General features: G+C 48.5%; 1 protein-coding gene across 42 annotated transcripts in view; it reads left to right on the plus strand.

Annotated features, from left to right (window-relative positions):
* The window catches only part of BANP (BTG3 associated nuclear protein), a 129,308-nt gene that overhangs the window by 46,023 nt on the left and 68,520 nt on the right, over window positions 1-14,765 (plus strand). For 26 of the 42 annotated variants that reach the window (XM_016930341.4, XM_054668558.2, XM_054668560.2 and 23 more), the window contains 2 exons: window positions 9,842-9,958; window positions 11,636-11,811. In XM_016930341.4, the coding sequence (XP_016785830.2) occupies window positions 9,842-9,958; window positions 11,636-11,811 (293 nt within the window). Of the gene's footprint in view, window positions 1-9,028; window positions 9,111-9,841; window positions 9,959-11,635; window positions 11,812-14,765 lie in introns of all 42 variants that reach the window. The other 16 variants (XM_016930360.4, XM_063797956.1, XM_063797950.1 and 13 more) reach the window with 2 other exon arrangements.

The following is a 14,765-nucleotide window of genomic DNA, read 5'->3' on the forward strand; positions in this document are numbered from 1 at the left end:
TTCTTTGTTTCATGGGAGTTTTTTCTCATGAACGAATGGACATTGGATTTTCACATGCCTTTTCTGTATCTTCCGAGATGATGGTATGGTGATCCTTCTTGATTCTTTTGTTAAAGTGAATTACGTCGATTTCGAATGCTAACCGAACCTTGCATTTTTCTTATCATAAACCTGACTTCATCTACATGTATTGTGCTTTTGCTATACTGATCAGTTTTCTAATATTTAATGAAGAGTTTTTGCGTCTGTGTTTGTGCAAGATGTTAGTCTGCAGTTTTCTTTTTTTTGCCATGTCTTTTTGTTATCAGGATAATGCTGACCTCAGCAACAGAGCTGGGAGGCTGCCCCTCATTGTCTGTTTTCTGAAAATGTTTCTGTGAGATTAGTTTTATTTCTTTTAAAAAATTTGATAGAATTTGCCAGTGAAGCCTAGGTTTTTAATAATAAATTCAATTATTTTAATAAATATAGAACTGCCAGGCACGGTGGCTCATGCCTATAATCCCAGCACTTTGGGAGGCTGAGGAGGGTGGATCACCTGAAGTCAGGAGTTCGAGACCAGCCTGGCTAACGAGGCAAAACCCCGTCTCTACTAAAAATACAAAAATTAGCCAGGTGTGGTAGCGGGCGCCTGTAGTCTCAGCTACTCAGGAGGTTGGGGCAGGAGAATCACTTGAACCTAGGAGGCGGAGGTTGCAGTGAGCCGAGATTGTACCACTGCATTCCAGCCTGGGAGACAGAGTGAGACTCCTCAAAAAAAACAAAACAAAACAAAAAAAACACTTCAATAAATGTAGAATTTCTTGAGTTAGTGTTGTGTCTCTCAAGATTATTTTCTTTTCCCCTAAATTCTAGAGTGTGTCCGCACACTGTTCCTCATGGTACCCGCTGTATGTTTCCGTGTCTGTGGGTCCACAGGATGCTCTGCTGCCAGGCCTCCCTGGGCTCCTCTGATCCATGACCGTTTCTCACACTTCCTTGTTTTTGGCGACTTTTGGAGGAGCATTGGGTCGGTTATTTTGTAGGATGTGCCTCTGTTGGAATTTGTCCCCTGACTAGATGGGGGTCACGGGTTTTGGGGAGGGAGGACACGTAGGTGAAGTCCTTCTCATCGCATCCTGTCCAGGCCAGCACTGCCAGCAGGACTCAGTGCTTAATGCTGATGCGGGTCACCTGGCTGAGGTGTGCTCTTCAGCATTTTCCACAGTCAAGTGACTCTTTCAGCTTTCATCCTGCACTTGGGAAGGAAGCTGCTATGCCCATCACCCAGTTAAGGAGTGGGGAGTTGTGTGCCACCTCCTCGAGGGTGGAGTGTCACAGATACTGTTGTCAGTCTACCCGGGAGCCTTGTCTCTTCTTTCCCATTTATTCACCTATTCACTCATCCGTTTCCATCATTGTGTGCTCATGGAGATGTATTTTACACTCTGGGTTAGAATCTAGTTCTGCTTCATTCTGGTGCTCACATCCTTCCATCTTTGGCCATTGGCAGCTCGTCAGTTGGCTCCCGTGCCCCTTGACATTCCCTCCATTCCCTCTTCATTGTAGGTGTTTCATCATTAGTGGGTTTTTTTTTTCCCTTTTTTTCTTTTGAGGCAGAGTTTTGCTCTTGTTGCCCAGGCTGGAGTGCAGTGGGGCGATCTCTTACTGTAACCTCCGCCTCCTGGGTTCAAGCAATTCTTCTACCTCAACCTCCCAAGTAGCTGGAATTACAGGCTGTGCCACCACACCCGGCTGCTAATTTTTTGTATTTATATTACAGACGGGGTTTCACCATGTTGACCAGGCTGGTCTCGAACTCCTGACCTCAGGTGATCCGCCTGCCTTGGCCTCCCAAAGTGCTGGGATTACAGATGTGAACCACCATGCCCGGCCTGAGCACTTTTTACTTGCACAGCACTACCAAATGCTTCTCCGGGCTCATTGTGAGTGCTTGTCCCAGCCTAGAATGAGCCGTTTCTCCGTGAATTGAAAGATGGCGTTAGAGACCAGGATGCGGTGTTTGGAGGGCCCTGGCGTTAGAGACCAGGATGCGGTGTTTGGAGGGCCCTGGCGTTAGAGACCAGGATGCGGTGTTTGGAGGGCCCTGGTGTTGGAGACCAGGATGCGGAGCGCGGCGGTGTGCTGCGGTGCACTGTGTCCTCTGAGCATGCGAAGGGCCCTGGGCGGCTTTTCACCCAAACATGTTGCCTAGGAGCCCCGCATCCTGTGCCGTTGCAGAGTGCTGACTTCTGTGGAGTCAGTCCTGACGCTGCTTCCCTCTCTCACTAGTAGTCATTTGTGTAGCTTCTAGGAAAGAAGAAGAAAACATACCCGTCCTTGACCTGCTCGCATTCTGATTTGGGACTGTTGGGTGGAAGTCACAGATCTCTGTTGGAGCACAAGCATGGCTCCTTGGGGAGAGCAGCGTGAGGAGTTAGATCAGGAGCCTCTCAAAGCCAATTGCCAGAAGCTAGAAGCTTCTTTCTTTCTTTAGCAACGAGGTTTTAAAGTTTGTTACATTAGGTTAGTCCCGTTTCTCTGGTGCAGTGGTTATTTGGAGGGTTGGTTTTATATTCTGTTTTGCTTATTTCATTAGATATTAGGAAGAAAATTTTAATGCCGATTTATTTTTACCCCTGGGTATTTTTTGTTAGATCATGTTTTTATGACTTTTTAATCTTTAGCGTGGTACAGTGGCTTAGGCCTGAATCCCAGCAACTCGGGAGACTGAGGTGGGAGGATCATTTGAGACCAGTCTGGGCAGCATAGTGAGACCCCGTGTATAAAAATAAAATAAAATAAAAAGCCCCTCAAACCTGCAAACAGTAGAAATATACTTTCAGTAAATGTTTGATTAGTCTGAGTGCTGATTGTATTGATTAGGTGACATGAGCCATGGCAGTAGAGGGTCCCCTGGACTTGTGATTAGCACGGTGGGAGGGTGCATCTTGCTTATGTTCAGGGTGCAGTGTGGGCGATTCTGGTCCTCCCACAACTGCCCTGGGTGCCTCTGATGCCTGAGCCTTCTATCATGTGCTCACCCTATGGCCTTGGGGTCCTCAGTCTGGGAAGGGGAGAGGTGTGAAAAGGTGCATCCTGTTTTTAAAACCTGTGTCCTGGAAGTGACACACGTCTCACCTGTTAGAGTCCATCAATGGAGTCTGGCCACAGGGCCGTGTGTGCACAGAAGGGGCTTGGGAAATGCAGTCTGGATGTGCGGGGGCTCCCGGGACAGCCCCTGACGGCTAGGGAAGTAGGCTGTGGGCTGCCCTGGCCTGGGGGTTTTTGGGGGGCCTGCTTTTCCTCCTGCTGAAGCTCTGAGCAGCTCCTCTTTTTGTAAGTACATTACGTCAAACCAGTTTCTTCTTTTATTTGGCCCCGGTCCTTGTGTGTTATGTAGGAGCATAAATGTCCATGGGAGAAAATGTTCTTAGGGAACAGGTACTGGAGTTTAAAAGAAATCTGTCCATTTTTTCCTAATAAGTAGAAAGAAAAAATTACTTAATTCTTTTTACCTGGCTGTTGTTGAAATACTTTTCCTTGAGAGAATTCATAAAAATTAGAAAAGTAGTATCAGCTTTTCTAACCTGCACTTGATGATAATTACTTTAATTATAAAAGGGATGCCTACCTGGTGGCAGAGTGTCACGTGGTGAGGCTGCACTCTGGGTGGGAAGGAGACAAAAACTTGTACTTGTTCAAATATACATCAGATATCCTGATGGAGTTCCTCCTCTCCCTGCCGTAGAAAACAGCCAGATACTGCGGCGTGAATGGGAGTGGTCGGTGATTGACTCCACAGGTAACAAGCTCTGGGTCAAGATCTTGGGCTGGGCGGGGCGCCAAGGGGAAGCAGCGCGCCCGGCCTTGTTCATGCCGTGAGCTGGAGCAGGAGCCCCTGGAGGCTGGGGTTCCTGCGGTGCCCAGGGTGCGCTTCTCACTTGCTGAGCATTCAGTGCAGACGTGTTAGACGCACATTTAGCGGGTTTGGCCCTGGGGCATTTGAAAGTTGTTTAAACTCATCTTTGGAGGGCTGGTGCTTGCTTTCTCCTCAGGTTGTCCTCTCAGCATCTCCATGTCAGTTGAGGGTTAGGCGGAGAACAGAGTCTGTTCTCTGTCCTGTGATCATTTGTGCCCAGGCAGAGGTGTGTGTCCAGCAGGCACCGACGGCGGTGTCTGGAGTCACCACTGTAGATCAGGTGGCTCTCTCGCCCCGTCATTTCCACATTTGACAGCTTTCATGGAGCCTAGTCACTGCCTGAGACCGGGACCCACCTGGCGTCTCAGCTGCCTGTGCCACTTAGTTGGAGATGGCTTCCGATGCTAACCTCTGCTGCGAGGGTTCTCGGGTTCTGCTCACTGGCTGCATGAGTTGGATGTTCTGCTGCTCTGAAGTGCTGGCTGGGCCCTCGTCCAGGTGCCAGCTGGGCTCTGGTTCTGAGTGTTGCTGGGCCCTCGTCCGGGTGCCAGCTGGGCTCTGGTTCTGAGTGTTGCTGGTCCCTCGTGCTGGGCGCCGGCTGGGCTCTGGTTCTGAGTGTTGCTGGGCCCTCGTCCTGGGCACCGGCTGGGCTCTGGTCCTCAGCGTTGCCCTCCCGTCCTTCCCTCCTCCCTGTGTCGTTGTCTGCACTGAACCATTGCATAGGTTTTCAAGGCTCTGCTTCAGAATAACTTAGTTTTCATTTCCTTTTGTAATAAAACATGGCAAACACAAATCTGTGAAAACAGTTTAAATACTTCATTTCTCAAGATTTTTAATTTTATGTTGTATCTTGGTGGCTGGTTTTGCATGTACTTGGACAAAGCCTGTTGATGTCTGTTCACATGTGCTCCATTTTGTGTGGTCCACGAGCAACAGGGGCCGCCATGCCAGTTGCCCAGAGCACAGGGCAGGTGCTTAGGGCTCTGTGATGAGGTGGGTTCCCTGAAGCAGAAGAGAAATGGAAGGCCACTTTATAAGCTCAGCGTAGAAAATGTTTGCCATGACAGCTTTCAAAGTGGAAGATGTTTTGTAGAAATGGGGTCTCACTGTGTTGCCCAGGCTGGTCTTGAACTCCTGGGCTCAAGCCATCTGCCTGCTTCAGCCTCCCAAAGTGTTGGGATTACAGGTGTGAGCCACCGCACCTGGCTGAAGAGGTTTTGTTTTAAATCCATCAAAGTAAAACAGTTAAAAAACTCAAACACTGAAAGGGTGAGTTGTAGCAGTAGTTGAAATAGGATCATTGCTGTTCTTGTCCAGCAAGTGACTAAAAGCATGAGAAATACTTAGTTTTGAACACAGGTTCTGTCACCAATAAATGGTGAGACCTGGGACAGATCCTGATCTTTCTGAGCATCAGTGTCTTCGTGGTAAAGTGGGTGAAATAGCCAAGATGGCTGGGAGTGAGACCATGTGTTCGTGGTAAAGTGGGTGAAATAGCCAGGATGGCTGGGAGTGAGACCATGTCTTCGTGGTAAAGTGGGTGAAATAGCCAGGATGGCTGGGAGTGAGACCATGTCTTCGTGGTAAAGTGGGTGAAGTAGCCAGGATGGCTGGGAGTGAGACCATGCACACGAAGCACTCAGTACTCCTTGAGCTCAGCAGAATCAGGACTGTTACTTCCTGGTGAGTCCCTGAGTGCCCACTCTTGGCTGGGTCTCATGGTGGCTGCCGGCTCCCACCAGTCAGCCCTCAGACTTTAAGTCACCTTTAGTTTAGCACTTCCTGGTGGAATTCAGAACTGACCCCGCACAGTGGATGAGAACATTCTAGGCTGTCTCTTGGCATCCTGCTCGGTGGATTCTGCTCTGGGTCGGGATTCTCAGTCTTTGCTTTCAGCATGCAGAGCAGCAGCATGTGAACCAGCGGATCGAGAGGCATTTCCCTCCAAAATGGGAAGCTCACTCTTGAATTCCTCCGTGTCCCAAACAGTCTTCACCCATGTCCTGTGCATTCTTCTAGGGACTTTGGGAGACTTCATTGGATGAACAGAAGGACCCCTGTACAGGGGAAGGCCACATGGAAAACTAAAGCATAGTAAGGACATGGCAAAATAGATGAAAAAGTGCTGAGGGTTGTGGGGGCAGTGAGTGGTTTCGGTTAGGAATGTCAGCTGTCTGTCGCAGGGGGACTTTGGCCTCAGACCTAATTTTGCCATTCAGTGGCTGTGTGGCCTTGAATAGGTTAATAGCTTCTCTGCGTGGGCTGCTGTCTGTGCCATGAAGGTGCTGCAGACCCGGCTCCTGAGGCTCGATGACCTGCTTCTCAGTTTCTTGCTGTCCTTCCAGACACATCTCCATGCACGCACGTGCGCAGCTGGACTCACCTGTCCTTCCAGACACGTCTCCATGCACGCACGTGCGCGGCTGGACTCACCTGTTCTTCCAGACACATCTCCATGCATGCACGTGCGCGGCTGTACTTACCTGTCCTTCCAGACGCGTCTCCATACACGCACGTGCGCGGCTGTACTTACCTGTCCTTCCAGACGTGTCTCCATGCACGCACGTGCGCGGCTGTACTTGCCTGTCCTTCCAGACACCCAGACACGTCTCCATGCACGCACGTGCGCGGCTGTACTTACCTGTCCTTCCAGACACGTCTCCATGACCGCACATGCGCGGCTGTACTTACCAGGCCTTCCAGACACGTCTCCATGCACGCACGTGCGCGGCTGTACTTACCTGTCCTTCCAGACACGTCTCCATGCACGCACTTGCACGGCTGTACTTACCTGTCCTTCCAGACACATCTCCATGCACGCACGTGCGCGGCTGGACTTACCTGTCCTTCCAGACACCCAGACACATCTCCATGCACGCACGTGCGCGGCTGGACTTACCTGTCCTTCCAGACACCCAGACACGTCTCCATGCACGCACGTGCGCGGCTGGACTTACCTGTCCTTCCAGACACCCAGACACGTCTCCATGCACGCACGTGTGCGGCTGGACTTACCTGTCCTTCCAGACACATCTCCATGCACATACATGCGCGGCTGGACTTAGCTGTGTTTTTTGTCACTTAGTATTGTTGTGGCACTTTTTCCACATCAGTCCTTAGATAGGGACTGCATCCTCCTTAATGTGATAAAGATGTTCCATAATTTAAAAAAAGTATTCTTTTGTGCAATTTGAGGTTGATTTAAATCGCGTTAGTTGAAAGCATGTAGTTTCTGGCATTTTTTAAACATTAAAATAATTTACTTTTACAGCATATTATAATATTGATCTTTAAAAACAAAACTGGTTTATTTTTTTTTTAATTTTTCCATTATAATCTAAATATCATGATGGATTTTGAACGTCTCACCAATGAGCTTTTGGCAGTCGAATGTTATGTCACTTTTCTGTTCTTTGAATTTTCGTTTCCATTTCATTTCCCTCACAAAATTTTATCCTGTTAGCCTGGCTGTCGTATGCCTTTGCAACAGAAATAGGGATGTAAATCGAAGCTGAAAAAATTTATGTTCCTAACCATAAGGCCCTAAGTGCTAAAAAAAAAAAAAAAAAAAAAAAAACAACAAAAAAAAGCCTTCTGGATTGAAGGTTCAATCCAGATTTGTTCAACTACAATGGTTGAACAGAAGAACGTGAATATGTCACCCACTTAGAACTAATTCTTGATAATAAAATACTAGGAATGTATTTTTGAAGAGCTGGATAGGGCTTTTTGGTTAATTATTGAATCAATGGATGATTATGTTTGACTGCTTAGATGAGACAGGATTCCATGTTGGTCCTGCTGTTTTTGGTTTTTATAGCTCTGGGTGCTGGGAAACTTGGGTCCCATCAGTAATATGTGGGAGAGGAAGGAGTCCTTGGCTTCTTTGAGTTGTGTGCCAGGGGTCTCAGTGGTCTGTCCTCAGAAACTGTTTTTGATGATCTCTGTCTATTTTGTTGAAAGCAAAGATTGCAACCCAGCTGACTTACCAAGGGCTTTCTAGTCAGCCGGTGAGGTGCTGGTTTTGTCACGCCCGTGCTGGTGTTCAGGTGGCCCTGCGCTGGCTCCTGGGGTCTGTGCCCTAGGTGGATGGTGCATCCAGTGTGCTCAGAGCAGAGGTTGTTTTTTAGGTGGGAAAAGGGCTTTGTGGAGGGGAACACACACATTGAGATACTCGCTCAAGGAGAGTCATCTTTAGGCAACAGGACATTCTGGAAGGTGGGGATCTGGAGACTGCGTTGCTGAGAGCTGTTTGCATCCATGAGCCCCCCAGAAAGCTGTGGGGCACCCGAGGGGCACATTATTCCAGTTGGGAGCTGGTTGTCTTAGAATATGATTTCCTTCACCTTAATAAGGATCTTCAAGGAAAAAAAGGTATATTTGGTCAAATGACCTTGCCAAATGGTGGCCTGAATACATTTTACTCTCTTAAAATTTCTTCTCAGACTGTCAGTGTGCCAGTGGCCACTGTGAATAGTCATCAGGGGACTGTTGGCTACTCAGCAGCACCGTCCTTCTTCAGTTGCTCATGGGGGGAGAGAATGAATGCATGTGTGGACATGCTGTGAGCCTAGGATCCCGGGGACACCAGCCTTCTCACATGCTGTGAGCCTAGGATCCCGGGGCCACCTGTGTTCCATAGCCTCCACTTGGGGAACATACCAAGCTCGTGCAAGCCAGGTAACCTCTCCAGTTCTACATCTCTGAGGAGCATAGGACTGTCACAGCCTGTAGGTGACTGTGGTGAGCAAGCCAAAAGCCACCTGGGTTACTTTCCATACCTGACCTATAGGTCATTTGTCAGGTTTTGCTGTGTTAACGTTAGGTGTCACCAATAACAAGTAGAGGAATTTAAAAAATCATATTTTTGAATGAAATGGAGTTGATTATGCCTTTATTTTAGGAGAAAACCTGGTGGTCCTGTGAGTTACTTGAGCATGGCGTGGTGCTGTGCTGGCACTCAGTGTGGGGACAGTTACAGTGATACTAGGCTAGAATTTCCTATGTGCAGATCACAGAAAGGCAGGCTTCCCAGGTTGGTTTTTGGAGAGTGAAATCCAAGAATGGAGTTTTATCGTCAGGTGATAATCACGTTGTATTTCTAGTGCTAGTTCTTTCTCTCCCCAGCCTTCCACAACAAAGCGGACCTTAGATATCCCTTGTGACCAGAAAGTGCTAAGGCTTAAAAACGCATGATTGAAAACCGTGGGTGAGTCTGTACTTTAAGATGAAGCTGTGTTAGCTGCCGCCTGTCTGAACACACTCGTGCTTCCTCCAGGGTGGCGCCAGGCTTGGTGGTTTCTGGGCCATGGTCTGTTCTTTTGTAGAATCTTTTCCTTCAAAGCAGAACCCTGAGCCCTTTGGTTGTAGCTCACACATGTTCCTGCAGGACCTGGAGGCAGCATGTGTGTCCTTCCATCCCAAGTCCAACGTGATGTTTGCCCCTTTCTTTCCAGGGCGCTACCGTTTTGGAATGATACCAACACTTACGTGGTTACGAATGTTAGATCTGTCCCATAGGAATGAGTTGGGATGGAGTGACTGAAAATGTCAAGCCAGTTCTCATGCAAGTGTGCCACCCTAGAAGCTTTATTAACTGGGTGCGATAACAGCTGGTGCGGTTGCAGTCTATTCTGTCACAAGTTCAGCATCCTCAGCCCAGCTGTCCTGTGCTATCCAGTTGTGCAGACAGAACACCAACAATTAGGAAAAGTTACGTTCTGCTAAAAACCCCATCTCCAGTTTATTCTTCCTTAGCATTTGGGGCTCCTTCCCCCTCAGGACGGGTCCCTGGGAGTGGACTATGTTGAATGACTCTTAGGCCTCCCCCTCAGTGCGGGTCCCTGGGAGTGGACTGTGTTGAATGACTCTTATGTGCTCTTACCATGAATGTTGTTGTTTTAAGGCCTTCTTTTTCTTTGTGATTCTTTTGTTCCCTAGCGTCGTCCCCCAGACTACAGTAATACTCAACAATGATCGGCAGAACGCCATTGTAGCCAAGATGGAAGACCCCTTGAGCAACAGGGCACCGGCTTCCCTGGAAAATGTCATTAGCAAGTCAGTAGCCCGACACCAACCCCACCTTTCCCTGCCACTGTGCGGAGTCCCGTGAGAATAAGTCAACGTCCCCAAGCCAGGGCACAGTCCAGCACACGCTTCATCTCTGTGGTCACAGGGTTGAGCCTGGCAGGCACCGCCCCAGCTCTCTGAGGTCGGGGAGGGCAGGCTGGGCGATGCCGAATGCTGAGTCCAGCCACACCAGGGGCAGCTGCCGCCGGGGACTTGTGTGTCTCGTGCTGGCCGGGGTTGTGGAGGGGGCTGGCTCTGTCTCCTCACAGCAGTCTGTGAAAGCGCTCATCCTCCCACCTAGCTCAGTGGTCCTCACGTCTGTCTGTGCAGAGCGTGTCAGGCAAACAGACGCCCTCTCCCACGGTTGCTAAGTGGTGCAGGCATGTTGAGTTTATGACTTTTTTCTTATACCTTTTTCTCTTGAGACATTTTGAATGGAACTTTGGTCAGAGGTGGGAGTGGACAGAAGACACCGTCCCCGCTCTGTGTGAGGGGAAGGCTGTGCAGTGGCCTCTGGCTGGCATCCAGGCCCTGCTGTCCCCAGGAGTGCCCCTGGGGCTGCGTGAACCCCTGAGGATGCTGTTGCTTTTTCTTTCCCATCTGTGTCTTCACAAAGTTCTATTTGCTTTTTCTCTCAGTCTCCTTTGTGGATTCCTCCTCCTCCAGCTTCGTCCCCTTTCTGTATTGTCTTAGCTCAGTTCTCCAGGGCCGCAGCTGTGGTCGCAAGGGTCTGATACGTGGGGTGAAGGGAGAGGAGTTGGTGATGGGCGGTGAGGAGGTGCCAGGGTCAGCTGTGCCTCAGGGGCTTTGCACTGAGGTCAGCCAGGCAGATAGCCAGTGTTGAGATCAGGTTCAGCGTGGACAGCGCTCTAGAGAATCCAGGCCAGAAAGTGCAGAGTGCAGCGCCCTCCTCTGGGTGCGGCCAGTGTTTTCAACACCCTTTTTTTTGACTTTGCAAATAGAGAAATTGTGCTCCTTTCTCCTCCTGGTGCGTAGCCGTCCACGGTAGAGGATGTTGAAAGGGTCATTAAAAAAGGGAAGTAGTGAGTCTCTAAATCATCCTTTTTTTGAGCACTTGTGGAGGTGGCCTCGCCCTGCTTTGCCAGCAGTGTTCTGTCCTTCCACATCAGCAGCCCTTGGGATGATGGCAGCTCCGATGGGATCTCAGTGGGTTTTTTAAGCCCCTTCAGGGTTTTTTGCCCGTGGGCGTACGTGGGAGTGCTGCTCGCATTGCGAGGTGGAGCCATCTCCAGCGAGCCCAGCAGCATGGCTCGAATTGACCCAGGCCTCTGGGCACAGTTTTCCTCATTTAGTCTTTCCTTTAACCTCGCCTGAAAAAAGACTCTTACTAGCATTTTATGGGATGACTGCTGAACTCAGAAGGCAGCATGCTAGGCCTGAGTCCCAGTGAGTATGATTTTACTCCTTTTGTGATACAAACATTTTCTTTAAATGGTTAAGTTTTATTTTATACAGTTTCTTTCAGCCCCAGGCCATTTTCTCCCATGGAGTTGCTATTAATCTTGGTAGAGAGAGCGGTATGGGAAGGCTGTGTGATCCACTGGTCCACACACAGTTAGATTTTGCGATAAGGAAAGCGCTGACCTTCGCGTGCTGCTTGCGGCTCTTACCACATCGGGCTGGTGTGTTTTTTTTCCCGTTTAGCGCTGTGCCTGGGCGTCGGCAGAACACCATTGTGGTGAAGGTGCCGGGCCAAGAAGACAGCCACCACGAGGACGGGGAGAGCGGCTCGGAGGCCAGCGACTCTGTGTCCAGCTGTGGGCAGGCGGGCAGTCAGAGCATCGGGAGCAACGTCACGCTCATCACCCTGAACTCGGAAGGTGCGTCCAGGGCGGCTTTCCTCGGCCAGAGCGCCAGTACAATTGTTTGTTTGTTTTGCCTTTTAGAAATTTTGTTGTTTTTTAAAGAAGTGATACAGTGGCCAGGCACGGTGGCTCACGCCTGTAATCCCAGCACTTTGGGAGGCTGAGGCGGGCGGATCACCTGAAGTCGGGAGTTCGAGACCAGCCTGGCCAACATGGAGAAACCCTGTCTCTACTGAAAATACAAAATTAGCTGGGTGTGGTGGCAGGTGCCTGTAATCCCAGCTACTTGGGAGGCTGAGGCAGGAGAATCGCTTGAGCCTGGGAGGTGGAGGTTGCGGTGAACCGAGATCATGCCATTGCATCCAGCCTGGGCAATAGAGGAAACTCCATCTCAAAAAAAAAAAAAAAGTGATACAGTATAGGACAGGCTCAGTGGCTCACACCTGTAATTCCAGCACTTTGGGAGGCTGAGGCAGGTGGATCATGAGGTCAGGAGTTCAAGACCAGCCTGGCCAAAATGGTGAAACCCCATCTCTACTAAAACTACAAAAATTAGTCGGGCACGGTGACAGGTGCCTGTAATCCCAGCTACTTGGGAGGCTGATGTGGGAGAATTGCTTGAACCTGGGTGGCAGAGGTTGCAGTGAGCTGAGATCGCACCACTGTACTCCAGCCTGGGCGTCAGAGACTCTGTCTCAAAAAAAAAAAAAAAAAAGATAGTGATACAGTATAAAAATGAAGATTAAAGGGAAAATAACTGTGATCCCACCATTCTGAGATCTCTAAACCTTTTGGGGTTTTTTGGTGCACATTTCATGATTTTATAACTCACTTCTTTCCCCTACACAGTAGAAATCTTTCCACGTTAGTGCAGATGGACAGAGTCATTTTTAGCCAGTTTTGCTTATTTCATTGGGTCTGGATGCTTTCCAGGGATGGCCCCCTGTAACCTTTCATTATTGAAACTAGCATTGGCCTGCTGTGTTTTCATGTCTCTTGGATCAGTGTCTGGACGTGGGCTCTCAGAGGCAGGTTGCTGGGCTAGAGGACGCGGCTTCCATGGGTTCCATGGCACAGGATGCATTGCCCATTTCCCCCGAGATCTGGAAGGATGTGAAGCTGTTTGTCCTACTTGGACTCCTAGCGGGGGCTCTCTCCTGCAGGGGTCTGAGGTGCCCTCCTGCCTGGCCCTCGGCCTGCGCAGTGTGCCTTTCAGAGCCCTCTTCCCCTGAGAGCCTCTGTGTGCCCTTCATCCTGTCACCGTAAGTGACCAGATGACTGTCAGTGACTACAGCGTGGAGAAAAGAAAGAACCAAACAGACTTAGCTTTGTGCGTGGAGTTGTAAAGCATGTGTTTTCCTTACTTACTAGGAAGAACTCAGTTTTTCTGCCTCTGTGTCTGAGTTGTTGATTTTTCCTAGCAACTCGATGTTGCTTTGTCTACTGAACAAAGGCTTTCCTGTTAGGAAGACTCATTACCATATCTGAAACATTGAAAACAATGTTTTCCACAAAAATTGCTTTTACCTCTAATACAAATTGCTAGGATTCAGATGGCAGAATGGCGGGAAGAGAGAAAGAGACGTTGAGTTGATCTTTTTTTTTTTTTCCAAGTTGAGATCTAATTTATATACCATAAAATTGACTGTTTTAAAGCATACGTCTCAGTGGTTTTTAGTATATTCTCAAGGTTGTACAGTCATCACTTCGGACTAATTCTAGAATATTTTTTATTACCCCCAGAAGAAGCCCTGTGCCCATCAACAGTCACTTTCCATTCTCCCAGCCTCCAGCCCCGGCACCCAGCTCATCTCCGTCCTCGTGGATGTGCCTGTTGTGGACCTTGACTCTAAATGGAATCCTGTGGCATCACCCACATTGTAGCTTTTGCCCAGTGCTTTGTTCCTTTTCATGGCTGCGTGATGTGCCGAGGTATGGATGGCCCACATTCTGTTGATCCATCATCAGTTGATGGGCATCTGGGTGGTTTGCACTTTTTGGCTGTTGTCAGGAATGCTGCTGTGAACGTTGAGGTGCAGGTTTTTGTGTATGTATTAATTGCAGGATCAGGGCAATGGAGTTTTTCACACATGAAATTTGAGGAAAGGAGGGATGCTCCTGATTTCATTTTCATGGAAGTTGAAAATCACATTGCAGTAACGACAGACTAATTGTTGTAATTATTTTTGGATGTGGATTTTGTGTAAATCCCCACATAGATCTGGCCACCCCCTTCAGGCCTGATGTTTGTTTGATTGAAACTGTGTTAGCTAAGGCAAAAAAACTTGGTAATTCTGGGGAGTCCAGGGTCATAAAAACAAAAAAATCTAAATGAACTTATAAGACGATATCAAATTTGGAGCTTACTTAGTATTGATCTGTATCTATAAGGAAAAATACAAATTTTCTTTGTGTCTGAGTTTAAGTTCTTTTGATGTTTTGTGTAAGACATTTTTCTTTAGCTAGGCTTTGAGCAGAGTTTTATAGCCATGTTTGCCACTGATTGTTCTCATCAAACATAATTTTGCTGTACAACACAGGTTGTTAGGATTGGGGTGAATTGCAGAACTTTTTCTCATCTTAAATTTGACTTTATTTTGAAAGAGAGGTCATCATCCAGAGCTATTCTGTTTTCTCATCCCATTAGGAGGAAACATTTTTTGTAATAAATCTGTTTCACTGACTGTCCTTGGGAATGTATATCCCAGTGGGGTCGGTGTTATGAAAATATCTGCTTGAGCTGCCTTATTTGGCATAGTGGCTTGGTGAAAATGAGGAAGTCACCTTTAAATGATTGCTGTGTATGTAAATGTTGGGAAAATAGCCAATCCATTAATGTCTCTTATGTCAGATTTACTCTCAGCCCGTAGTGGCATCCTCTCTTCAGCACTTCCATGCGGGGTGCGAATGTGCCGAGAATGGGGCCAGCATCTTCCTGCCTGTGGCCCTCTGTCCCAGAGCACCTGGGC

The sequence above is a fragment of the Pan troglodytes genome, chromosome 18, assembly GCF_028858775.2.
Source record: "Pan troglodytes isolate AG18354 chromosome 18, NHGRI_mPanTro3-v2.0_pri, whole genome shotgun sequence".
NCBI classification, from domain to species: domain Eukaryota; kingdom Metazoa; phylum Chordata; class Mammalia; order Primates; family Hominidae; genus Pan; species Pan troglodytes.